We start from the raw sequence: 27,190 nt of genomic DNA on the forward strand, positions 1-27,190 counted from the left end.
GGGGAGGGGAGGGGAGGGGCTTGTGGGGAAATCAGTTTCATCTTCCAGCCTCTTTCCAGCCTCTTCTTGCACTTTACTATGTAAATATCACAGAGATTACAATAAGTTGGAAAGGAAAGAACAAGAGAGCTTAAAAAGACTTATAAGAGGAATTGGATAAAAAAGAAAAATCAAAGTTTATGGAATGCATTTGTTTTTTGATGCATCTCCCTGGTGGATAAAGCACCTTTATTGGTATTTATTTACATTTTATGCGTAGCAATTTATTTTCCTTTTTATCCATTGTAAAAACATTTTTGTGATAATATTTAATAATGTTTGCATTTGAATTAATAGAGAAGCTTGGTTGCTGTCTTGTTAGGTAGATTAGGTCAGATGCTACAAGTAGAAAACACAGACTCTCCTCTCTCTACAAATGGGTTAGTGCTTGGAGTTTGTTAGGAACTTCTACCCGAATTTACTTCAAGTATGTTTCTGATGAGGGTCTACTATGACATTTTTATTTATTTGCTGTGTTCCCCCAAATAGTCTCATTGTTTATATTATTTGCAACAAATGTTACAAGTAAGGAGCTAGTCAAAAAAAGCAAAGCTTCTAACAAATGCTCTCTTTTTCTTACAAAAGGATTAGTCATCTTTTCCAGAGAGATGGTTGAAAAAGAATCAACTACCCTTTTTTGTTGTCTTTGGGAGTTTTTTTCAACTTAGTTCCAACAAATTCATTATTATTTCAGTTATTTGGGAAACACCCCTGGAAGTCTGCAGAGCATACATTCCACCCTCTACAGCAGTGGGGTGAGGGATCCGTGGGGTGTAGATCTCAGGCTTCCCAGAGCCTGCACAGCTGGGGCAGTCCCAATGCCACAATGCCCTGTAATGGGAGATCTTGAAACATAGACCTTTTGTACCAAAAGCCCCCAAAACACAGGTTGTGAAATGCAGTAATCCTCCACAAAATATATATTCTTTCCCTTTATATATATCTGTTTAACTAGAAAAGATAAATGCAAGCTGTTAAATAATATATATCTATCAATTTCCTTTGTGTCTGGGTAGGTGAATTAAATTTGGATTCCTAAAACCAGGGTCCAGTAATCTCAAATCAAAAGCAGATGAACAAATGCAGGTCTGTTTGTGACTATTGCTTTTCACCAGCATTGGGAAGTATACTGGCAAGAGCAAGAGACAATACATTAGACAAATAGGCTTCTAGTTCAATTGCTGCCTTAATTTCTGAATAGCTGAGCAGAAAAAAAGCCCTATCCTCAAGATCACAAAATCAATGTGACAGAGAGCAAGGAAGAAAGGCAGAAGGAACCATGTTGCTGTTTTATATTTAATTTCTTTTTCTAACCAAGAGAGAAAGAACAAACAAATGGTGACCACAAAAGGATGCATACACTGTAGAACTAGGGCAGGTGACCAGCTCAGCCTCCAGTGTAAGCAAAGCCATGCGCCGTATCCTCACAATCTGCACTCATCTGTCTAAGTCTGAAACAAACATCCCCCCATCCTGGTGGCAGATGGTCTCAAAACTCTCTCAGATTCCTCTCTTCTAATTGCAGAAAAAGCTACCCGAATTTTTCAAAGGAAATTTTGAAAGAGGAACTCTGCTGATCTGATCTCCATCTTGCCTGCTTATTTTCCACTACAAGGTAAACATATGTTGGGTTTTACCCTGTCCTCCAACCTGTTCAAGCAAGCCTGAGTTCATTTTTTTGATTGTGTATATGAGCAATAATAGTGATAGCAGTCTGGGGGAAAATATCTGCGTGCTCAGAAAGGTTAAATGATCTGCAAGATGATCCAGGCAGCACAGAAATTCTGTAGAAGAACTGAGAATTAAATTATTCTCTTGACCTTTAAGATTTTGATTCAACTCACAGTAGAGATAAGAGATTAATTTTTACCTAATAATATTTAACTAAAATTTAGACTATCAAGGCGCAATAGAACTAATGAAAACAACCAGTTTTCCTCAGTGACTTCCTGCAATCATTGGTCTGCTCACTGAAGGCAAAAAAAAGAAAAGATCAATTCTTAGGCAAGAAAAAAAATGAGGATGAGATGCACATTTTTAAGTAGCATGCCAAAACAAAAAAACAAAAATTCATATATAATAACATTTAAGCACAGACAAATTCTTAACAAATTCTTTGAGCCTCCACAACCTAAATGCCAGGAGTATTTTGGAACTTAGCATTAAAAATAAAAGGCATGTCAAATCAACCTGGATAACCACTTACAGTACTTTGATTTAGAGTCTGCACTCCAATCTAAGACAGATACCATGAATGTATCCAGCCAAGAACTACAAACTCTTCACATTGAAGTACTACAATAGTTCAGCATCTCAGATGTTTGTTTTTCTGCCAAGTGCTCCTCTCTCAACATAAATCCAAGACAAAATATCAGCTTCCACAAACAGAATGAGGAAAATTCTATGCTGTGTCACAGAATCATCCTGTCATTTGTGTTGGAATGGCCTCTGGAGCTCTCTAGTCCAAACTGCTACCCAAAGCAGGCCCAGCTGTGAGATCATCTCAGGCAGATCATGGTGTTATCTATGTCTGTCTTGAACACCTCCAAGGTTGGAAATGGTGTGACCTCTCTGAGCAACCTCTGCCCCTCACCAACTGTCCTCATGGGGAAAAAGATTTTCATCATACTGAGTCTGAACTTGCTCCAACTTCCACATGTTGTCTCCTGCTAAGCAGTGTTGCACAGAGTCTGGCTTTTCCACAGGCATAGGCCAGTTGATGCTCACTTCTCCATTTGGTCTCATCAAGTTTTGTGCCCACTCCCCTCAAGGAAAATCATCTTTATAGTAAGACCATTTTGATATCCATTTCAATATAAATATTTCAACATCCCAAACAAAAAATCACACATTTTGTTTTTAGCTAAAAGGTGAAGATTCTCTTTCACCTTAGTATTATGTAAATATACAGTTAATGCATATTCTCAAACATTCTGAAGCATCGTTCAAATTATGTGGCAATAACAGAGGAATGCATTTCTTCATTCTTTCTACCTGTTCATGACCAGTTAAATACTTTCCTCCTATGTGCAGTCCCATGGCTTTCCTGCAGCAACTCGCTGTTGAAAGAAATACTGGTTCAGAAAATAAGGTCATTTTGCCCTTTTACTATTGCATATGACAGAGCGATGACCAAATCTTTTACAGAAATTTGACCCTACTAATAAGGGCCAGGCCAGGACTAAATTTAGAACCAATACTGGCAACCATGCCAACCATGGATAGTTTAGTCTTTCATAGAATCATAGAATGGCCCGGGTTGAAAAGAACCACAATGATCATCTAGTTTCAACCCCCCTGCTACGTCCAGGGTCACCAATCACCAGACCAGGCTGCCCAGAGCCATATCCAGCCTGGCCTTGAATGCCTCCAGGGATGGGGCATCCACAACCTTCTTGGGCAACTTGTTCCAGTGCGTCACCACCCTCTGTGTGAAAAACTTCCTCCTAATATCTAAATTAAACCTCTCCTGTCTTAGTTTATAACCATTCCCCCTTGTCCTATCACTCTTTGTCCATCCTCATAAAAACCCGTTCCCCTCCTGTTTATACTCTCCCTTCAAGTATTGTAAGGACACAATGAGGTCTCCCCAGAGCCTTCTCTTCTCCAAGCTAAACAAGGCCAGTACCCTCAACCTTTCTCCATCGGAGAGGTGCTCCAGCCCTCTGATCATCTTAGTGGCCCTCCTCTGGACCCTCTCCTCTTTCTGAGGCTAACCGCAAAGCGCATTTTCTTCTGCATTTTGCCTTTAAACAGACCTGCAATGGTTAGTATACAACCAGAAGATTAACCTACAAGTATGGCTTAGTTCTGCAGTCCAAATACTTCCTGCAAGTTAGTATCTAAGCAATCACATACTTTGCAGTCAGTACAGTCTCACACATCAGCATGCTGCAAAATATACTAATTTGTACAATTTTTTTAGCTGTACAAACACACGCTGGCTTTTAGATGTACTCTTGGTAGTATATTCCTTTCTTGTGCTTTTTAAGGGGACATCAAAGTAAAAATTATCATTGAACAGTTCAATCTATAATTTACAACAGAGTCCCAGATAAATTTCAGTATCATCAAAAAGTTCTTGATTTGTTTACAACATTTACAGGAGATTTCTTTACAGAGTACGATTTCCTCTTGTTTGTGTAGGTCTCTAATTTGCTCACAGGTAATACATGTCCTACAGTGAGGCTTTTGGAGAATTAGAAATGCTTTAAATTAATTATTTCTAATTGACTATATTGACTATATTTTGTGTTGATTGTACTTCTGTAAGACCTGATTAAGTGAATTCATTACCATTTATAATTAAAGATAACATACTTTGAAGATTCCAGCCTGGAAAATTATCACAACCTAATCAAGAAATGCAAACTGAATATAAAAGAACTTTAAAAGATCCTGACTGAACTATGGCATAAAATATTCCTAACAAAAATCTGTTTTGAACTCCGGGCATAAAACTGTCAGTTTCTGCCATAAGTAGGTACATCATAGCAGTTCTTACTTAATCTTGCACAAATACTGAGCAGTTGCTGGTGTAGGATATCACAGTCCTTTGCAGTGGCCACGCACACAGGACTGCCCTTTTCCAGAAACGAGGAGCAGCAACGCTCAGGAATACAGTGCTTGAAAGAACTCCCATTTCTCTATTAAACTTGAGGCTGGACCCTGATAGACAGACTTTATTCCACGCCTTTCTACTTTGCTGTTCAAATAGTCCCATATGTATTGCTAATCTTAACAATTTTAGTACCTATTCCTCACCTCATTATAAAAGAGCGACATCTAGGCAGCTCTCCTTACCATGTAAGGCAGCTGTGCAGGGAAGGAAATAATTAAGCCCATCATGTGAATTAAATCCTTCAGGACATACCCATTAATTAGATTTACTGAACCCCTCTCCGCCTTGCTGCTTACAGAAACGAAGGCAGCAGAGGCAGAGTGGAAAAGCTCTCCTCTTCAGCATTAATATAAAATGATGAAACCAGACATATTTTTCTCAGTTCACATTTTAAAGGAAATGAGCATCAAAAAGGTTTGCCATTAGGTCTTATCTCTGCTTCACATTCTCCCATGCATGTTATTTGTTCTACCTTTCAGAGATTTCATTCTTGCTATAACTAGTTCTCCCCAGGCCTCAACTCCTCCAAATTTTTTCTCAACCTCAAATTACAAGTGATCATGTGCTTCTGTGGTATTGGAAACATATCAGAGGTTAATTTATTTCTTATGTGCTTCCACCATTACTTTATTATTTAGGTATGCCTCTGGTCCCTCTCTCAGGTAAAGACAGCCACCAGCTCCTCTTTCATTTTATTTCAGGAGATTTCTGGATGTTTGCTAACTTGCCACTCAATGGATAGGTAGTCAGGTTCTGTTCTCCCTCACCACAAACCTGCAGCTATTCATATGCCTGGCAGTTGTATTTCCCATCATTAGAGCTTGCCTTCCATTGCAAAGAAGAGCTTGATGGGCACCAGAGCTGCTTCTGCTGTCTCAGCAGGAGCAGGAAGGCAGGATGAACCTCATACCACCTCATTCTCCCATAAGACTGCTCTTCCAGCAGCAGTATCTGAGGCACAGGGCTGCATCCTGGCCAAGGAAACTCATTAATCACAGACAGTCAGAAAGAGTACACTCAAAACAAAGGTTGGCTACATTAAGAAGAACAGAATACACATATAATGTAATTTAATACTGCAATATTACGTACGTTATCGTAACAGATAGTATATATATATAATAGCGATTAAACCAAAGATTGGCATGTGCAACAATACAAGACCTATAGTAATATTTTTAAGAAAGCTGTGGAACTAGGATCCTGTAAGTTCCCTTTCATAACTCCGAGCACGTAAAGAGCAGAGGAGTGTTTACAGCCCATGCCAAACATCACTGTCACTGTTGGCTCTCACACTGAAACATCGTGCTCAGTGATGAATGTCTACTTTTCACATCTGCAGTGACTGTGACTGCAATGAATGTAAATGGAAAAGAGTGACATTAAAGAAAAAAAAAAAAAGATTGAAAAGGTAAACAAAGGTCTCACCAATCAGATCTGTATTTTGAAATGTGTTAATGTCTTTCCCATCATATCTGTGTTTTAAAATGTGTTTTTATCAAAGGTAGGTTTCAGTAACTGTTGTTTTTATGCCTCAGACTTGTAAAAAAGGTAATTCAGCTGTATACTGATGATATCTATTTTCCACAAACAGCTAGCAGCACTAAGCAATTTTAAAATCGAGAGTTTTGTTTTCCTATTCTTAGAAATTATTCAAATATTTCATCTCACACCCACACTTTCTCAATTCTGCTTTCTATTCAAATACACACATCTCTCATCAGGCTCTGGTGGATTATTTTGATCATACCATGGAATAGTGACCAATTTGACATTTGAAAAACTCCTAGTCACAAAGGGAATCTTGCTCACACCTTTCTGTCAATAAAACATAATAGTCATAACAACTCAACACAATATCAAAAATATATATATATCTTTAAATCTAAGTTTCTGTACCTGTTTTTGCTCTGTTTCCCTTCTCATCAGCATTGGTATTTATCTCTAATATTGTCAGTAACCACAGACACAGTCAGTGATTAAATGCCTGATAAGTAGACATTTTTTGTTGTGCTGTCCTTGAGATACACAGCATTTTTTTAAATATTTTTCTCCCCTTTCCATTTCTGCAGACTGCTCCTCTAAATTGAAACAGTGCCGCCATGCACTTTATAGCAATCTCTTCCACCGTTTTTACATAATTTTAATATTTTCATTCACCTTCCAGTGCTCAAACAAAAATATTGTTAGGACTGTCTATCAGTGTGAAACCACACTGCTATCTTATCTCTGATCAACGTTCATAGCATGCATTAACAAAGACATCTGCAACAGCAATGTGAAAAAAAGGTGCCTTCACTTTATCACAAAGAAAATGAGTTTTTTAGTTTCCAGATCATACAGGCTTTACCAAAGGAAACATAATTTGAAATCACTGTACTTTTTGTTATCATTTTCTAAGATCTGAGTTTAAATTTTCTATTTATTTTGTAATGACTGGATAGTAAGCCAATAAAGTAATTCTAATTTAAGAAACTCTTTTCTATAGAAAGATAAGAAAAAGTCTCTGGGTACTGCCAAAACTTTTTAAATTGTGTTCATAGAGAATCACAAAAAAGAGGAAAAAATATAAATGTAATAAGAAAGAAATACACCAAGTATAGAAACCAGTTTGAATAGAAAACACTGAAAATGCAACATACAAATAAGGCAAAAAAGACACAAGGTATGTGTTTGTGCTGTGTTAGGAGAGGCTCTACACTGACTCCACAGTCCATCAGTTCTCACCTCATTTTATGATGAGGGCATTATAGTACAAAAATCCTAAAATTCTTTATGCAAATCTAACATTAATTGCAAAATTCACAATGAACTCAGCAATAATTACGTATGGAAAAATGGTGTTTCAACAAGAATACATAATAATAATGATACAAGAAGTATCATAACATTAGTCTACTTGCAGGCCCAGATTTACAACATATTCAGCAGGAGGAAGAAGAAGGCTTCCACAACTGATGATGAAAATTAACACACTCTCCCAACCTTCTTTACTACGGACTGCTGTCAAGCTGCAAATCCTGCTCAGTTTCACCAATTCTGTAACATCAAAATCTGAGAAAAAGTCTGAGAAACTTACCATACGAAAAAAAAAAAAAGATGGAGAAATGAGACTTAAATGACTTCTTTACAAAATTAGTTAGGCATGCTTACCTGTCAGCATACATAAGAGAGCAACTGTGTCAAGATCATCAGCATCTGGCTATTCTCATCTCAGGTTCCTGGAGAAAAATAAATAAATAACAATCCACATAAGATACATAAGAAGACTGACATGTGAAGAAAGAAAGTCAGTGACCTAATAACTGTCCTCCTTAAGATCTGCAAAGCAGCTAACACAACATAAGGGGATATATTAGTTCAAAAAAAAAAAAAAGTATTTTTATCACTTAGCCAATTTACAACGTATTCATCATGCTGTAACATAGATATTTTGCTTAACTTCATGAGGTAATACTCTGACTTAACTTCACTCACTCTAGACTGATTCTGGCAGCATAAAACCAGTACTAAAACAAAAAGAGGCCCTCTTGGTTATCAATAGACATAATTTCAGGCTGGATGTGACAGAAGGTGAAAGATGCTGCTCTGCTGTTTCCCATGGACACCTTGTTTGATCTAAGTGTTGCTGATGTATCAAGTATCCCAGACACGTGCATTTGCAGAACAACCCTAATTTGTTCAGGAAGATGCTAGTATTTCACTCCCACCTCTCCAAGTCTAGCTGAGATCCAGAAATTAGCTCTGCTTCTTCAACCTCCACCAAAAGATTCCCAAGTTCAGCAGATGTGCTGAGCATCACAGTCCAACACCCACCACATAAGACATAGCCTAGAGCAGGCTGAGAAGCACTGAAGTGTATATGACTAGATTCAAATTTACTGCCTTCATTCATGGAGAAAAGTTAATGCTAAAGAGAGTCTTGCCTCTCACTTATTTCTTACTTTTATGGATATAAATGGAACGGAAAGTCTAGACTCTTGCACTGATAAAGCAAGTTTGACAATTTTTTTTTTTACTCTTTAGTAGCTTATTCTGGTGTCTAGTACTGGATCAAACAATAATATTATTGTTTATATATTGTATTACATACTGGATTACATTCTTACATTTAACCACTTTAAGAAGGCACCTATTAGACAGAAGAGAAGTGTAAACCAGTCATGCAGCTCCAGAATAAAGAACGCAACTGTGAGTAAAACTGGAACCTCTCAGAGATAATTTGGTTAATATCACTGGACTGCATCATTTACTCCAATATAAGAACTCAAATTTACCTCAAATTACCTCTTATTGCATGTTTTATTACACCTTCCCTATTGTACACCACTCAAGTTATATCTAATGTTAGTATATACATGTATACACAAATGTTTAAATGCCTTTACAGTATATTTAAGCTCATTATTTTAAATGAAGATAGACATCGACATACATATTTTACTGAAAACAACTTATTGAAAAAAATTTGAGTAGAAAGAAAATACTTAAAAATGTCCAGTACGTGCATAACTCTGCACAACTATCTTACAGAAACAGCAAAACTATTTAAGAGAAGTGCATTCCCCATAATGAACTTCTACATTTTGTACTGTGACAAAGTAAGCTGCACTTGAAATGAAATCTAGAAGATTCTCCAGTTATATAGGAGATACAAATGCAATCTCTGCAATCATAAATGTCATAGGAAAGGTAGCTAAGAAAGGATCAGCTGATTCTCACAAAGAAAATAAACCAGAAGCTATGGAAGGGAAGTCACTGGATTAAAAGGAAAGCAAAATTAACTAATTAACTAATCTAACAGGTTTATTAACCACATTATGGGACAGAGGATAAACTATTTCCACTTTTGAACCACCTCTTTTACAAACTTTAACTTTCAGTTTCCATATGAATCTGGAGACAGGCAAGGATGAATCATCTGGGACTCAAAAATATCCATCACAGATGATTTCCAAAATGGCTCTCAAATGTTGAGACATTTGTTCATCATATTCTAAAACCTGTCCTTGTAGTTTTTAGAAAAGATTTATAACTTGGCCAATTTCCAATAGATATTGGTAGGATTTAGCAGTGGTCTATCCACAGCAACAGTCTGAAACTTAAACCAATATTTCAGGACTTTGTTGGTATAAAATCTAAGTAACAAAACCAACATAAACATAAAGTATTTAGCTACTAGATACCCTACAGAAAATAAAAATTAAAGAAATTCAATACAAGAAATTTTTGCACTTCATGTTGGAGAGATAAGAACTGCAATAGTTTTTTCCATGTGGAGCCCAAAACCTTCTGTTTACAAAAATGACCCATCAGCATGGCACCATTACTTTCATCTGTGTTGTTAAAACACTTTCCACAGTACTTTCCAGAATTACATCTAAGGATCAGGAAACCAACTTGATAAATGGTGGTGTGAAAAGTTAGATAGAGCCCTTTAAATTAGATTATTTGTATATTGCAAATATACATAGAAAACTAATTAGATTTGCCAATACTGTCTTCTTAACAAGATTGGTGATGTTTCATAGTGGATAGACACTATGTTGGAAAAGTGAGCAACTGTCCTGTCTTCTGTTCCTGCAAAACACCTCTTAATACCCACCTGCAAACCAAAGGGACTGAGCTCCCTCCATATCCTTGTCTTCCTCTCCTCAAGCCCAGGACTGGCAAAGCTGAAGTTTTTCTTTATCCCCTCCAATGCATCCCTATAAAATTTTCTGTGCCATGAAAACCAAAGTTATTCTTGCGTCCCCAGAACTTTATACTGCAATAGGATTCTCTTCCATCTGTGGCCTTCATGCCTGGCTGGGCAAGGGAGAGAAATAGGATGGGCAGCTGCTAGCCTCATGTCTTTCCTTTCATCGAACACTAATATGGGTCTCTCCTACATCTAATCAACAATTTTTATAGCATTTGTAGGAATGTAACACCTAAAGAGATTTCTGTTCCTTTAAAATTATAGCTGAATTTAAACAACAAAGGACTTGGAAAATAGAAGGTGAGGGATATAGAGGGGAGAAAAGACTTGCAGCCCTGCCTTGTAAGCCGTTTTCCTTATCAAATCAACCTGAAAAGAATCAAATGATGACTCCAAAGTGCTTAGACATATGGTACAGCTGGCAGTACCTACAAGATTCAGTGCACTGCAGTGAGGAGATCTGATGTTTCTGCAGTGTGCAATGTAGCATCAGTAACAGAGCTCGGGAGCAGTGTGGCCACAGCCATGCAACATTTGTAGGGCTGGCTGCTATGCTCAGCACTGCTTCTTTCCCATACGGCTCAGCCAGCACTGCTGTGGCTGCCTCCTTACACCACAGGGGGTCTCAGAACCATCAGTCCCAACACTGGTCAGGCCTTCCTACTGGTTTGGCAAGTTTTCAGACTAGGAACAGTCCAGTATTTGTAGGAATTTTAACTAGTGGAATAAAGCAGCAAAATTTCCATGTTTACTTTTTTCTATTATAACACATGCACGTAATGAATCATCAATACAGGGAAATAACCTTGTTTGTGGGCATTTTTCTGTGCCTAGGTGCACTCTCTGGAAAGCACAACTTATTAACTGATAAGAGCAAAATTAAGTAAATCTGGCTACTGACTAGATAAAGCATGTCCAGACGCACCTCAGCAAACAAACATGCATTTATTCTGCCAGTATTCTGACTCACACAAATGCATGCCAACTAGAAATCATACAACCATATTGGCAAAGGCAAGCTTGAGGGAATATTCCCGCTAACCTCTTAGAACAGTTTCAACATCCCAGTTTCCAGCCTGGCCCTGGTTCCCAGCTGACCAGCCAGCTTCTCTGCACAGCTGTTTGCATGGCCACTGAGAAATACCCCTCTTTGTGAATTTATGAGAATGGCGAATAGATATATGGAAGCACTCAGAAATGAAGCATCTGGGAGCATTACACTGAAGGATTAGCATGTTTTAATCAATACAATTTAAATTAGAAATATCATGAATTTATCCTAGCTTTCTGAACACAAACAGCCCTTACATCCTTAATACTACCATAGCATGCTAAGTGTTACCTCTCGTCAGCTGTGAACACAAAAATCTTCGTTAGTTACCAACACTGAAGATCCCCAATTTGCACAAAAGCTTGTGTTGCAAGCAGCTTCTGATGTCAAAGACAGTTTGTATACGAGGTCTTCAAGCTTGAGTGAAGGTCTACAGAACTGAACACCAGAAGAGTTCACATGAATATGTGAACACCTCACCAGTTCTAAAAAATGACTAAAGCAGTCCAGCTGTGCCAACTCTGCTAACAAAGTGCAACCAAGTGCTAACTGTTGAACTGTTAAACTCAGGTAACTTATAAGAGATCTGAAGGCATAGTAAGGCTCCAGGCATTCATTAGTTTAATAACACTCAGACTTCCAAGTGTCTTTTATACTAAAAGACCCCAAACACACACACTGAGTTCTCCACTTTTTCCCCCCCATTAAATTGAAGGCTCAGATACTGGGTTAAGTTTTAGCACCAAGGTTTGTGTGTCTAGCACGTACGTATATGATGGATTGAAAGGCTGCTTGAGGGAGACTGAATAAGCAAACCACATTTGATTCTAGCTCTGCAAAGAGAAGAGCAGTGAGCTGAAAAATAAATGTAGCAAGGGAAGAGCCATTTGAGATTTTGCGAGACTTCTGTTGTCCAATTCTGCCACAGTATACAGCCAGAGCAAACAAAGGAAGTCTGTTCACAAGGTTGAAATGTGAACAGCATCAGGAAAACAGTTCAAAAAAGAAGTAGAATAGTTATTTTATTCATTAGAAGAGACTGTATTTGGGTATACATTTAAAATTCAGTACAGAATGAACTCCACATAGATCTTTTAGAACCAAATATGAAATCTACAGCTGCTTAAACACTTACTGGAATGAATTCATTTATTTGTGACTCTCTGTTATGCTCAACTACTCTAATCTTCTTTTCTTCAGCCATCCAAGCCCAATGGCTTCAATGCTTGGATTTTGTGCAGTAGCAGAGAACAGTCTTCTAAAATGTTAGATGCTTTGTGGCTTCAGATTATTCACTGTCTGTGGGAGCGAGCTCATGCTAGCAGCAAAAATTCATTTACTTTCTGTTTAAATACAGACAATATAAAAATACCTTTAATTGCATTTATACTGAAGATGCGGAGAAGCTTCACAGTTCCACAAATTGCTTCTTCAAATATGCTTACCCAATGCAAGAGAAAGCACCATCAGGAATTTAGGCAACACGACATGCTAAAATGAGACAGGTTAGAACTAAGCCAGGGGTGTTCCAAGCAGATGTTAAGAAGGGACCCTCAGTCACTTACCCCACCGGGTATTTTCTCCTAACTGCCTGAGCTTGGAGGAGCAGGAGGAAAGATAAGGTACAAAAGCATCAGCAGGACGTGATCTGAGTTGAGCTCAGGGTCACCTCACTGGTCAGTTTGGCAGATCCAGACCATCCATGTTCATAACAAACTACCTGCACCATGCAACAAAGGGTATCCCTTTTCCTAGAGTTTTGTGCAATGTGTCATGACTGTCCACTGGGACGTGTGTTACTGTTGGCTTCATTTTACCGATCCTGATTAAACCTTGCTGAACAGATCTGGCCTGCATACATACTGCAGTTCTCCAATCATCTTGGTCTCCAACAGGAATGGCCGTGCAGGATGCAAAAGAAGCAATGCATGGAAGAAGTTAACAGAATATGCAAATCCCTTGCTGAATCTCAGGGACGCACTTTGCCTCTGTTTCATGGCTATGAATATTGGGCACAGCTGGCTGCTTGCATTTGGAAGTCAATGGGGTCTGTGGTGCTGTTCAAAAGGTACAAAAGGCTTGTGACAGTAAGAGACAGAATCTTCGCATTTGATATCTGAGACCTGATTAGCATGAATAAATGGGGAATATAGTGACCTTCTAAACCGTGGCTAAATGAGCAGATATAGAAGTAAAAATAAGCTGATGGTGAGTGAGTCAGGATTCAAATCTGTCATAAAAACACTCCTCACTTACAACAAATACTTGGGCTCTTTAAATTGGACAAGCACCATATTTAGCAAAAATCCTACTCAAAAACAAAGCACTTTTGGGCAGTACCAGCACCCAAACAGTCACACAGCACTTCTAATCTGACCTGTCACCTTGCTGCTTGACACCAGAGGTTTCCCAAGCACAGAAACTACAGCAGGTAGCCTCAAGGCAACCTCTTTCTAGATTTCTCTCCTCCCATTCCCCTGATAAAGTAGGGCAGCCATGAATTCAGAGCACATCACTCATGGCTGCTGACCTCTCTAACAGACTATTTAGTGCAATATAACCTTCATTAAAAAGGTCCCTTTGGGAAAATAAATAAATAAATAAATAAATAAATAAATAAATAAATAAATAAATAAACTGAGAAGTCAGGTTCAGAGGAATCTGTGAGATACTTAAATAGTAGCCGTGTTACAAGCACATAGGTGGATTGACAGCCACCCGAAGCACAGCAAGGCTGAACATACAAAACCTGTACAATGATTCTTAAGACCTGTGATTGTGCCATCAGCTAAGGAGAACTCAAAGAGGAAGAGACAACGTGAATCCATTTTTTCAACTGATACTTCATTAAGAGATGGTGGGTAGCCACTAAAACACCTGCAACATACTCAGCGTTCCAGCTAAATAGTAAATTTAAGCTCAAGAATAAAAGTACACTGCTAACAGACATCTCCACCTGTCAACATCTGAATGACTTGCTAGTAGCTTCTGTGTAAACTATTCAGTATCTATGACCTGTATCTCTAAAACAAAATTTTTCCACTCCTAAACATAACCTTAAGGAGACTCTCATTACTAGGAAAACTGTGCCATAAAAAGAATACCTTATTTTCCAGGCAGCTCATATGTTTCTGATAAGAAGAACCAGAAACAGATCCTGCATTGTTGTTTATTGTTAGTCATAGTAGGTTAAAAATTATATTCAGTTACATAATTTTTTAAGTGAAAAAAGAAAAAAGAAGAAGAAAAAAGAAACCACTTTCTTTTCCATTCTTATCTGAATATGAAATTGCAATATAATTAAAGTGGTAAGTATTACTGCAATTCATAAGTAATCAGTGATGAAAGAAAAATTACATCTTCGGTTCACATCTCCTAATTATTTCCCAAACACTACAAAATCCACAGTAATAAATAATAGTATTTCTAAAGGCCAGAAGCTGCTCACTCTGGATGTAATTCTTCATGGATTTCACTAGATGTGTCCAAGAAAATTAAGTCAAAACTCCCCAAACTCTACTTTTGTTCTTTGAGGTGAAAAGCTTTGCCATTTAGATTCACAGAAGTACTTGTATTCAATTGCTGCCTGTTTGTGCAACTGAGTCTAAACTCAAACAAAAGATTGTATTTACCCAAAAAAAGTGGCTGGGTGTTCATTCTGGATAATTTTTGTTGCTGTTGATTGATTTGTTTTCTTTCTTTACAAGTCAGACTTACATTCAAATGGCCTTGCATTTTATTAGCTGTTGACGAAAAAGGAAACAAATTTTTCACTAAGTGAATGAAATTCACAGATTACAATTATCAAAAAGGAAGAAACAGTCTTAATCTATTCAAGATAATTGAGCACTGTATCTGCCAATTTTTCAGTAGCCCCGATGGTTCCATTTTATTTATATGTACCATCTAAACAGCCATTACTCTGTTGTGGAAATACTTGTTAGCATTTTGACAACAGGAGGGAGAGATCTCTCCAGCTACAAATCACAAACCACTGCCAATAGCTGCAGCATCGGCTCCTTCATGCTTCTCTTAAAGACAGGAATATTTGCAAAAGACGGGATTTTATTGACCTTCCTGGCTGAACTGGGTGGTAAGTAGAGATGAAATAGGGAGTCATGCCAGGCGGAAACAGGGACTGTGACCGAGCACAGTGCAAGGAGAGCCAGGCTGCCCACAGATCAATTATTCAGCTGCCAGGTCTTACCTATAGCTCCAATAGGATAAATGAGCCCACGCATCTCCATCTCCATCCCATTCCATTTACTGACAGCAGGTTTATGTTAAGCAATATGGGCAGGGTTTAAAATTTGATCAAGAAAATCGTTCACCATTTTAAGAAAAATAAACTAGTTTATATCCTGCTAGCAGTATTTAAAGGTAATAGAAATACATTTCAATAGCTATGTTTTCTCAACACAAGACTTGTAGAATATGATGGACATAGTTTAAAATGAACAAGACATAACAACATAAGTCATATCGCAAGTGAAGAAAACATTCAAGTGAACGTACTGAGTTGCCTAAATGGGATTATCTCCATACATGTTAATGAATATTCAACAAGATTAAATTCATTTATATTACAACACATTTTTATGTGTTTTAACACAGCAGAGACATCCAGAGAAAATAAATCTGAGGCATCTGTACTGACAGCAAGATGTCTTTTAAATCGTTTTATTTAAGCTAGGATTTGCTTCTAGCCCTTATGAATACAGATAGCAAGCAAACTAGGTTCAGTGTAACTGGAAGCCTAACAAATAAAAGAATGTAAAAGCTTAATGCAACTTGCATATTTGTTTTTGCTGAGGAGAAAGAAGGACATAGAAACTACTTATTACGGGTATTCGAAAAACTATTTCTTAATTACTAGTATTCAAAAAGCTGATATTGTTATCTTTATAGGTAGCTTTAACAACACATATGCCAGACCCAGATGGCAGATCTCCATGCAAGCTTCCTTGTTTCCTTGTATAAATTCCTTGCTCACATAGCATATTAGAGTAAACAGGGTCACACCAGGCACCAATTGGTTTATTTGTTCGGCTTTTCCACTACAAATGCACTGCACAGAACATGAGCTAATATTTTCATGAGGGATTTATTAAGTGCTGTGCTTCTGCTCATAGTACGAATGTAATTTAGGGTCTTCAATTTTAGAAACTGGAATTTGCCCAAAATACAGAAAGTGTAAATACTATTAAAGAAAGCATGTAGCTTTCCACTAATATTCAAATATGGGTTACACTGCCTTTTGTCAGGTGTTTCTTCAGTTCACATCTTGTTCCCTTCCTTGCCTTTATTTTCCTATAAGCAAGTTAATTATTGTCCTAGAGTTGTAATCCAAAAATTTGTTTAACCCTATAAATAATATAATACTAAGAAAAGCTAAAAACAAATAATAATTATAAAAAAAAACAGGCATAGAGGGACAGAAGAGGTCACATATACCTACAAAAAGGTACTCAGCTACTACAGATGACTAAATCAGCTCTAAAAATATGTAAACTGCTATATGGAGAACTGACCTTCCATGTGGAAAAAATAAATGCTAATATGCCCCAAAGCAGTATATGGCAATGTAGTCTGCTAAGCCAATGCTAAGATTTATATGTACAGGGTAGTTGCAAGCTCTGTTTGAGTTATCTTTATCCTACGAAATGGAGTATTTTGTTTAAAATGCAATCTTAGACAAACCCAGCCCTTCTCTTTCCCCTCCTTCTCTTTTTACAGGGCGTCAGAAATTAAGCAAAGCTAACACTGCAGTGTCACCTTGACCTAAGTTACACCTTCAATACACACCACATACATAAAAGGAAAGAAAAAAAAATATTTGCAAGTGTGAAGAGTACAGTTGTGAATGTGAAATACAAAAAGGCTTATTTAATTAAAAGCATGCATGGCTTCAATTAAGCAAATCTTTAATCTCTACATGACTGTGTTCCACAGAATCACAGAATCATAAGGGTTGGAAGGAACCACTTGGAGATCATCGAGTCCAACCCCTTGCTAAAGCAGGTTCCCTAGAGTAGGTTACGTAAGAAAGTATTCAGGCAGGTTTTGAGCATCTCCAGAAAAGGAGCCTCTGCAACCTCTCTGGGCAGTCTGTTCCAGTGCTCTGTAACTCTCAAAGTAAATATGTTTTTCCTCATGATTATTTGGAACTTTCTATATTCCAGTTTGTGCCCATTATGTTGCCACTTGGCACAACCGAAAAGAGTCTGACCCCATTCACTTGACTCCTCCCTGTTAGATATTTATAAGCATTGATAAGATCTCTTTCAGTCTTCTCCAGGCTGAACAGTCCCAGACTTCTCAGCCTTTCCTCCTATGGAAGATGCTCCAGGCCCCAATCACCCTTGTGGCCCTCTGTTGGATCTTCTCTAGTAGTTCTGTCTCTCTTGAACTTGGGAGACGAGGACACAGTATTCTAAATGTGGTCTCACCAGGGCAGAGTGGAGGGGGAGGATCATCTCCCAGGATCTCCTGGCCACGATCTTTTTTCATGAAGCCCAGGACACTGTCAGCCTTCTTGACCACACTGCTGACTCATGGCCAACCTGCTGTCCTTCAAGCTACCTCAGTCCTTCTATGCAAAGCTCCTTTCCATCCAGTCACCCCCCGACCTGTACTGATGCTTGCAGTTATTCCTACCCAGGGGCAGGACTCTACACTGGCTCTCACTGCCCTCCAGCCTGCCCAGGTCTGCCTAAATGGCAGCACAGACTTATGGTATGCCAGCCACTTTTCAAGTCTGAGGAAGGCTTATTCAAAGGGACATACTATTCTGAGCACTGAACCTTTTTGAAGATATCACATTATTTCCTCAGTAGGATTGTGGGCCATAGCTTCAGCTGGGAGACATATTGTGAGTGTTATAGAATCATAAACATATGGTAACACCAAGAGTCTCCAACGTAACCTACTCAAGATCTATTTTGGTTCCATATGAACAGTCCTGCCTGCCATTGTCCATTTTGGCCATACTTCAAGTCTCAGAGTCTTTGTCCATCTCCCACAACCACTTTGCCTTCCTTACCAGCTATGCGATGGCAGCAGATGCCAGCAGTACATCACCTCAACACTAATGAGCCCTATTACTATAGTTTCTTACAAGTATTTAGGAAAGTTCTAAATAGTATTATAAATCACAGGCAAACTGGAAGAAATTAATGTGTGTCTAAAAAATATTGCAAAGAACACTCGCTGAACACAGGATCTCACAGGATGCTTGCATGGATATTATTGGCATGGAAATTAGAATTACTTGATTATTAGTAGCAAACAAAACAGTGAATATCAGCTATGGAGGAGAAAAGAATAAGAACTATGAGGATAGCACTGTTTTTCTGAAAAACCTTCAGAGGAAAAAGTCTGAAAAAAGGAAGAGGAAAAGGATCTTTTGTGCTTCATTACTACCAATAAATGCAAATTCACTGGTAAGAAACCAAAATCAAGTATCATTCCTAAGTGCTAACAAAATTGGATGTTAATGACATATTAGCATTGTAATTAGTAATTAGTAAATTGGATAATTGCTCATTATCTATCATTCAATTTGCAAACAATAATTTGAATAGCTTTAAAACATAACATTATCAGGAAAAGTCTCATATGCAATGTAATTTTTTCAATTAATTTGTTACTAGGTTTCCCCATAATGCATGAAAAGCTCCTAAGCTGATGCTTTGAAAACTTGCTCTCATCTTTACATTGATACTTTGTTCCATAAAAAAAATTTCAGACTCTGTACTCCCCAGATAAAGCACGGTCCCTACACGTCTTCTGATAAACATCATACTCTAAAGGTTTGTTGAAAGTCTTGCTTAATAAACCAGAGCAAGAGAAATAGCCTCTCCAGAATATTCATTCTTTGTTATCTCTGTGGAGATCAACACAATCATATTTATAGGAGGGAAATAAAATTGCACTGTTCTCTTAGCGTTATTAGAAGCTTCTCATATACTTCTGGCATTTCAGCTTATTATATAAAGTTCTTGGTAGTCACAAATTATGATGACTACAATGCTGAAAACTTTTAAAACCTGACACCATTGAACGTCTCAATCTGCTGGTCACCTAGTTGAGTGAAACAGTACCCCATGATAACTGCAGCTACTACAAAATAACACTGATAGTCAGCATAAATAAATTCAACTATCAGGGCTTGAATAAGTCAACTTTTCTAATGAGTCTTAGCAGAAGGTGAGTTATATATTTATTATGTTCATTAGCTTGAAAAGCACTTTGCATTGTTGGGATATTGCAAAGTTTGTGCTGGGTAGGTCCCACAGATATTCACGCAAGAATAGAAAGAACGCCGTATGCAAGCTTGTCAGGACCTACTGAATAAATATGAGGCTGAAGGTAACCTTTTCCTAGATGACATCATTAGCAGTGACAAGATATAGAGTCATCGCTAAGAGCCAGAGTCAAAACAGCAATCCATGGATTGGTGATATGGGAATTTTTTTTAATGGGAAGAAAAAGTTCAAGGCATAGCCCTCAGCAAGTAAAGTGTCTTTTGGAATAGGAAAGGCACAATCCTTCTGGATTTTCTGGAACCCAGACAAATGATCAACTCTGATCATGACATCTAAGTTGAAGGCTTGAACTTACAGAGGCAGGACAGAGAAGATGACAACCTTGCTCTTGCAACATAATAACATTAGGCCTCATACCAGTTTAAAGACTATGGAGCACATTGCCAGTCTTGGCTGGACACCACACACACACATAACAGTCCGGATTTGGTGCCTTCTGACTTCCATCTGTTCAGGCTGAAGAAAGAAGGACTGCATGGGAAACATTTTCCTAGCAACGATGCCAACATAGCAGCCATTAAAGGTCATCTCCACTGGTGCAGATTTTCACAAGCACAACATGCAACGTCTAGGTCAACAGATATGGGGCAGTTTTCTGCCCCGTAAGAGTCTCAATGACTCCAAAGCCCCTTGGAATGCATGCCCAGTTGGTAAATTATCTTGTCTATAAGATGTGTATCATATCTGATTCAGTAGTTTTGGCTTAATACATCCTAGCAAGAGGATGACCTCTCTAGGATATTCAATCTGTCTTCTCTATTGAGATCAACACAGCCATATTTAGAGATGAACACTAATTCATTAATTATTTTAAAACACATTATTCCACATTATTCTACAGACCAATGATTATTTAGCCCAGCATCCTATCTCTGATGATGACAAAAGGAAGCTCAAGCAAACCTGGTCACCTCCTGTCAACTTCTCCCTCTGGCTTCCTCGGCATTAAGAAGTAGAAGGAATGTTGGAGGGCATATCCTTGTCAAGTCCAGTTAGCATCTTTGCAGGGAATTGCAGTCCATGAATTTCTCCAATCCCATTTTTAATCTGATGGTACTGTCTGCTCCCACGCCTGCCTATTTCACCTATTTTTGAAAATTCGTTATCCACCGTACAAAGAAATGAACTTTCTTTTATCAGCTTTAAACCAAGCTACTAGTTTTAACTAGAAATATCAGGTTTTAGCTCTCCTGTTGCAAAACTCAATGAAAAACAGTTCCACACACACGTAAATCCATTGTCTTCATGACTTTCAAAACCTCATTTCTCTCTTCCTTCTGCTCTCCAAACTGAAGTCACGGCCTCTTCTGCCTTTGTATCTTGTCCAACTCCATTCTGTCTTTCATGAGATGCAGAGATATACAGTGTAAAAGAACTGTCAGACTAAGTTTTTATATAGCTGAAAGCCTTCAGTCCTGTTCTTAGGACCTTCTTGTTGATGCCCTGCACAGTGTAGAACTCTCAAAATTAAAAATAGTATCCTTTAAAATTAGAACATGTATTACAATACAATATGCAATCCTGCCTTCCATGACATAGCTGAAATGCAGACATCTGGGACTGAGCTATGTGTTTCATCCACATTTCCCTAGGCAACTGAAAATAAAACAGACAGATTACAGAAAAGGTATACTAGAGACTTATCATGCCTCTTCCCTTTTCCCCTAAAGTATATACACTGTAGGAGCATCCAAGCTGCTTGTGTGAGAGCTGCTGAGCAGCCAGGCTATAACCTCAAGAACTCTAGAGTTCAGAGTTACCTGCTTTAAACAATGTTGTTTACACCCCTGCGAGGTCATTATTTGATGATTCAAATATATGGAAAGAGATTTTGTCTAAACTGCTGTCAAACTTGAGTTATATTATTATACTTACCACTTCAAACACATATAACTTAATCTTCTTTACCATATGTGCCCAGCACAGAACAACAGCTGCTCTGCCCTCCTCTTTCCTGTATTTGCCCAGATTGAAGTCTTTATAGCCTCTATTTTCAACTGCCTGTAAAATTTATGTTGAGAGAGGGAGAAACCTTTTACTGAAGGTTTTGGTAGGTTACACTTCCCTTATCACACAGCCACCAATGACATTTCTAACAACAATCTCCACAGAAACTCTGAAATGCAAACTACTAAATAAGAAATTAAAAAAAAAGCCAGAGAGGTTAAAGATTTTTTCTTGGCAAATGACAAAGGGGAAGTGAAGGGTTTGTACAAGACAAAATAAAAACTAACTTAAATGTACTACAGAAAAACTTTGTGCTTTACTGATGCCTTATTTTGGGATTGCTGCCATACCCGTGGCTTGGGATGCAGCAATAAACAAGAAGAAAAAGTTTCCCAACTTACATAGCTGTCAGCAGCTTACACACAATTTCATTTTCCCTGGTTTTGAAACACATATTCAACCTTTTCAAGAAATCGGAATTTTGGAATTGGCATTTTGCAAGCCAGTCCACTCTCTTTACAGTAATTAAACTTAAGCATTTTACAAAGAACAGACCACCTTAACAACGATACTTAGTAGACCTCACTGGCTGAACCTTGGGGCCGTATATTCCATCACCACTTAAGAAACCTCTGCCCAGGTGTTTGCCAACAGATATCTCTTACTTGTTCTTACAAATGTCCAGTGACAAAAAATTACAATTACCTTAAGAACTCTGAAACAAAATAAACATCAACAAAATAATCTTTATATTCGCTGGTCCAGTACAAGACATGGCATCCACTGTACCAGCCTCACAAGACTGCCACACAACAGAAGTATCAAGTTTGCATGATAACCACATAGGAAAAACTTTTTATTTCTGCAGAACATTGCAGCCAATATTTGTTGCTCCCTAATGAGCTCACTTGGAAGGCTACAGGACTGGTTTTCTACAAACACAATAATCTTCAAGAATCTCTTATAGATATATTAATTCATTTTAAAATGGCACTAAAGTGGTTTGAACTGACAAGATTAGGCACAGATTTTGTTACAGCAGGACTGTAGATAGTGAATACTTTTCATAGTACAGTAGATTTGGGGTTTTTTTCTCCTCGTTAAATTTAAGCCAGGAAATTGTCAAAGCAAAACCGATGTTCTCTACACCACTATACCAGGACAAGCTGCCACCTGTTTAACACCTCTAGGTGCTACTGCAACACAAACATTCTTCTACGTATTTACAACTATAAATGCAACACTTGTACACAGTTTGTGAGAAACTGTTAAAACTAATCTGTGAGTTAAACCTAAACAGCCCAGGCACACAAAAACTAAAGATATTTCAGAAATTGGGAACCTTTACACCAGACAGAAGTGCCTAACGGGACCCAAACTCTCCCATAGATGGGATTCTACATATTTGGTGGAAAATAAAAGCAGGAACTGAGCTTATTTTCATTCATTTTCATACTGAGCTTAATTTTCATGATGTTTTGCATCTCTGAATCTGATTCTACGATCACAGAACTGTCTTATTACACAGGGAAAGATGCAATATTTACTCAGAAATCTGAAGCCATCATCTTCATGCCAATGGCATGTCAATGAAGATTTAGAAAACAAGTGATTTGCTCACTCTTTTGGTGATCAGTTGGACCAATGCCTTTCCAAGATGACATATTTTACATATGTGATACTTTCAGCCTACAACTTTTCTAAAATATCACAACTATTTACTGAAAGATTAAACTATGATAAACTGCTTAGGCAAAAAATAATAATAATAATAATAATCCAATGTTTCCAAACTTAAAATCAAAAACTATCTTTTAGTTCAAGCAGGAAAATAAAATTAAAAGCCTTCAGAGCAAGATTTGACCAAATTGGAGAGGTCTAGAAACACCGAACAGTAATTTCATCAGCAATTCAAATGTAGTGATATGGAAATTCCGTAAGAACAGTGAGCTAGACTGGACAAGAGGAAAAAAATTAAGAATAAAATATTTTACAACAATATTGTGGAAGCAAGGCTTGAGTTAATGGTCACATTGGTGTGCAACATAAATTAATATTATAAATTAGACAATACATTTTGGGACCACCTTACACTTGCAGATAATCAATAAGGAAATGTGGATTTCTGAGGACCTTGGTATATTATTAATTTCAGTTTTAGATTTAAAGTTATTTAATTTTATGCATGAATAAAAATGCATGTAATCAATACACTATTTCACCTGTCATTTTGTAGTATGCAATGTTTTGTTACTCTGAATAAAAATAGCAAATATGAACAAACTCTACAAAAACATCACTGTGTATTTTCTGCTAAAAACCGTAGAGACCCAAGCACACTGTTAAACTGCTAGGTTCAGCCTACCTAGCATTGTATCTTTTGTCCCATCTGGTTCAGCAGCTATCACAGACTAGCCAGAAAGGAATAGAAAAAAAAGGATGAGTTTGATGCCATGGAGTTTTACATCCTTCTTGTCAATTTGAAGCCTCATGTGAGGGAAATTTCATAAGAACCTTCAGCGTTTCAGTCCAGACAGAAGAGAAAGTCATACCAAATCAGTAGATAACCACAACAGAGAGAACTCCTAGTAAAAATTTAAGTTTTCGTTTGAAATTTCAAAAAGGTTGCTCTTACTCCTTTCTGCCTTTGAAACATACAGAAGGTTTTTATCTCAGGAGCTCATTAAAAATGAAGATTGTGGCCTCGGTAGGGGGGGAAGGCAGAGAAGCCATCATGCACAAGTGCTGTTGTACATGGACATTTGGGTTTAGAAACATAATCCAATAGAAAAGAAACAAACAGTGATATCCCATGGTCCAAATCTGAGAGACGCGAGCCACTTCTCTCACCACGTTGCTGTGTGAGATGCATCACTTTCCTAAGGAGAAAATGAAGTGATAAAGGACAACTAGCATATCCTAGGAGGGGGAACAGGAGAGAAGATGTGGGAATCAAATGTTGTTTCTGCATTAGAATTGGATAATATATATATTTTTATTTCATGATCTCCGCTGTCATAGTTCTTTTTGGGAGTCTTTCTGCTTAACTTGGGGAAGATCTTTGATAGTTTACGTCACTTATCGTCTAGATAACCCTTCCCAGGGACGCACGCTCTGTATATAGGTGTATATAGGTGTATATATGTATATTTTGTCATACACACTGCAAGAATATCCTGCACCAGATCAAACCAGAGAACAAGTCATGGCATGCCCGAGGAAGTGCCTGAAGAGACATCGGAAGGCCTGGCATCATCCCCCGCCCCGGTGATCCTTGTTTAAGGAAGACTTGGAAGCAAATCACCGTATCAATTCGACAAGAAGAGCACTGAGACATCTTGGAAACGACAGGATGGCTACTGACTGACACCAGATAACAAACAAATTAACAAGTAAATAACAAATGTAAATCCTCTGATAAGATTGTGAACCTGGAGTACCCAGCCAGTGGGGAAATAGGGAAGAGGGGGGAGGCAAGGGGGAGAAAACAGGGTATAAAGGCTGTCACGTTGTGTCCATAGGTGCGCTCCTGCTTGCAGGATGCCCGCCATTGCAATCGCAAATAAAATCTGCTTTTATCAGAGATACCGTCCTGACAAAATTATTTGGATATTTCCAACAAAGAGAAGCATAAAAAAAAATCAAAATGCTACTTCTAACTTTTTCTCTAACATGGATCTTTTAGAAACATTGTCTTCCACATGGCATTTATAAGCTGATTCACAGTGCCTGCTCTTTGCATCAGTGTTTATTATTTTGAATCGAGTTCTGAGGTGGTATAAATAACTGACTTCTGCCAAGCTGCTGACACCAGTTGAGGATATCAAAGTATAAAAAATAAACATTTATTTTCCTCAGATGTTCCTCATGGGCTTTGAAGTCTACAAATTTCAAGCCGCTTTATCCTATGTGTTCATCTCACAGATAACTGACAAGCTAAGTGGCATAGAGACACAAAAACTTCACTTTCCAAGCCTGACTGTAGAAGTGCAAAGGCCAGAGTAAAAAGCTTAATTTGTTAAAAGCTAGTCCTTCCATTATAACATTTCTAAACATTTATTTAGGGGAAATATTTCTATCAGGTAAATGCTATGCTGATGGCAAGGTGAAGCAAATTTTCTGGTTCACGCAGCAGGAGGACTAAATATAAAACTGTTTTTTCTTCCATAATGCATTTTCATCAGGTGGAAAATGGTAGGTCAAGTTCAGTTTTGCAGGTGGTGCTCACAGTTCGCAAAGCACAGATAACACCTCGGCAAGGCATCAGAGGACAAACTCCAGAGATGGCCTGCAGCAACCATCAATACAGTGGGAGCTGTAGCAAGCCTCCAGGTGCCGCTGTCACTGTGCGTGTCCGTCCCCATGTAACTGTAGCTACGCAGAAGACAGTGCCTGGCCACCTCAGAGTCATCACCAGGGGAAAGAAAGTGGCACTACAGCACTGCCGTAGGATGAACAGTCACCATGAGCATTCGGTCCTGGCCTAGAGATCCCTCCTTCCACAGCCCATGTGAGTGGTCTCTCTCTCTGCCGCATAACCTTACCTCAGGGTGGTGGGGCAATTTGCAAGTCTGCAGACTGCTTCTCCTGGTGGGTCTCAGTGCATGGGTGGGGGAACTGGTGAAGCCACAGCAGGGCTGGAAGCAAGAAATGGAAGAAGCATGAAATTTCTGCAGACTGCTGACTTCCTCAATGGTTTTCAGACTCACTGTAGAAAAGAGAAGACAAAAGAGAGATGCTTGCCCTGTAGAGATAGCTGAGCCATGGCACCTTTCAGGACTATTCACTGCACTCGAAACAGAAGGTATTAGATCACTGAAGTTCGATAAAACTGAACCATCTCTAATTTGAAGCAGTATTTTGAAGCAGTAAAGCCCTATAACTATTCCCTACTCCCTTACAACAGTAGGCTAAGCACAGAAGCAGACAAGTCTCCCCACACTTGAAGGTCCTTGTCCAGATGCCTCCTCTCAGATGCCCTCAGTTGACACACAGTGCTGTTGTGAACCACACGCTTACAAGCTGTCATCACCAGAAGTGCACAGGTTTACCAAATAACACTGTCATTTCTTTTTAATATTCTCAGCTATTTCAGGTCTAATCCAAACAGGATATCAGCACGTGATAGGAGAGGGACAATTACTGAGCTAAATGTGTGCCCTCTTCTTGTTGCACACCACTTTTTTGTGGAAGCTAACTTGTAGCTTCCACAACAATTCCAGCCACTGAGTTAAAACAGAGGCTTTCTCACTGAAAAATAGATAAAGGATAAAGTTTAAAAAATTTAATTGACCAGCAGTCATCTTTTTTCCAGGGTGAAAAACCCTTGGAAAATACTTCATGTAAAAAAAAATGTGACTATTGGTAGTAGGAAAGGGTATCATCTTCTTGTTTATGTTTTTCAGGCTATAGTATGCTTCAGAAAATTCTATCTTAATATTTCCTTGAGAAGACAGAAATTGTACAGTCCACTGCACTGATGGTAGAATCATTCTGCCATCTGA

The 27,190-nt window shown here is 38.2% G+C and overlaps 1 protein-coding gene across 1 annotated transcript in view; it reads right to left on the reverse strand.

Moving 5' to 3' along the window:
• SHANK2 (SH3 and multiple ankyrin repeat domains 2) overlaps positions 1–26,390 on the reverse strand; it is a 333,770-nt gene extending 307,380 nt beyond the window's left edge. Inside the window, exons 1-2 of the mRNA XM_031553489.1 lie at positions 26,231–26,390; positions 7,814–7,881 (exon numbers count right to left, since the gene is read on the reverse strand). Coding sequence (XP_031409349.1) covers positions 7,814–7,827 — 14 coding nt within the window. The 5' untranslated portion in view covers positions 7,828–7,881; positions 26,231–26,390. The remainder of the gene's footprint in view (positions 1–7,813; positions 7,882–26,230) is intronic.
• Positions 26,391–27,190: the final 800 nt, after the last annotated feature.

The sequence above is a fragment of the Meleagris gallopavo genome, chromosome 5 (assembly GCF_000146605.3).
Source record: "Meleagris gallopavo isolate NT-WF06-2002-E0010 breed Aviagen turkey brand Nicholas breeding stock chromosome 5, Turkey_5.1, whole genome shotgun sequence".
Classification (NCBI taxonomy): Eukaryota; Metazoa; Chordata; class Aves; order Galliformes; family Phasianidae; genus Meleagris; species Meleagris gallopavo.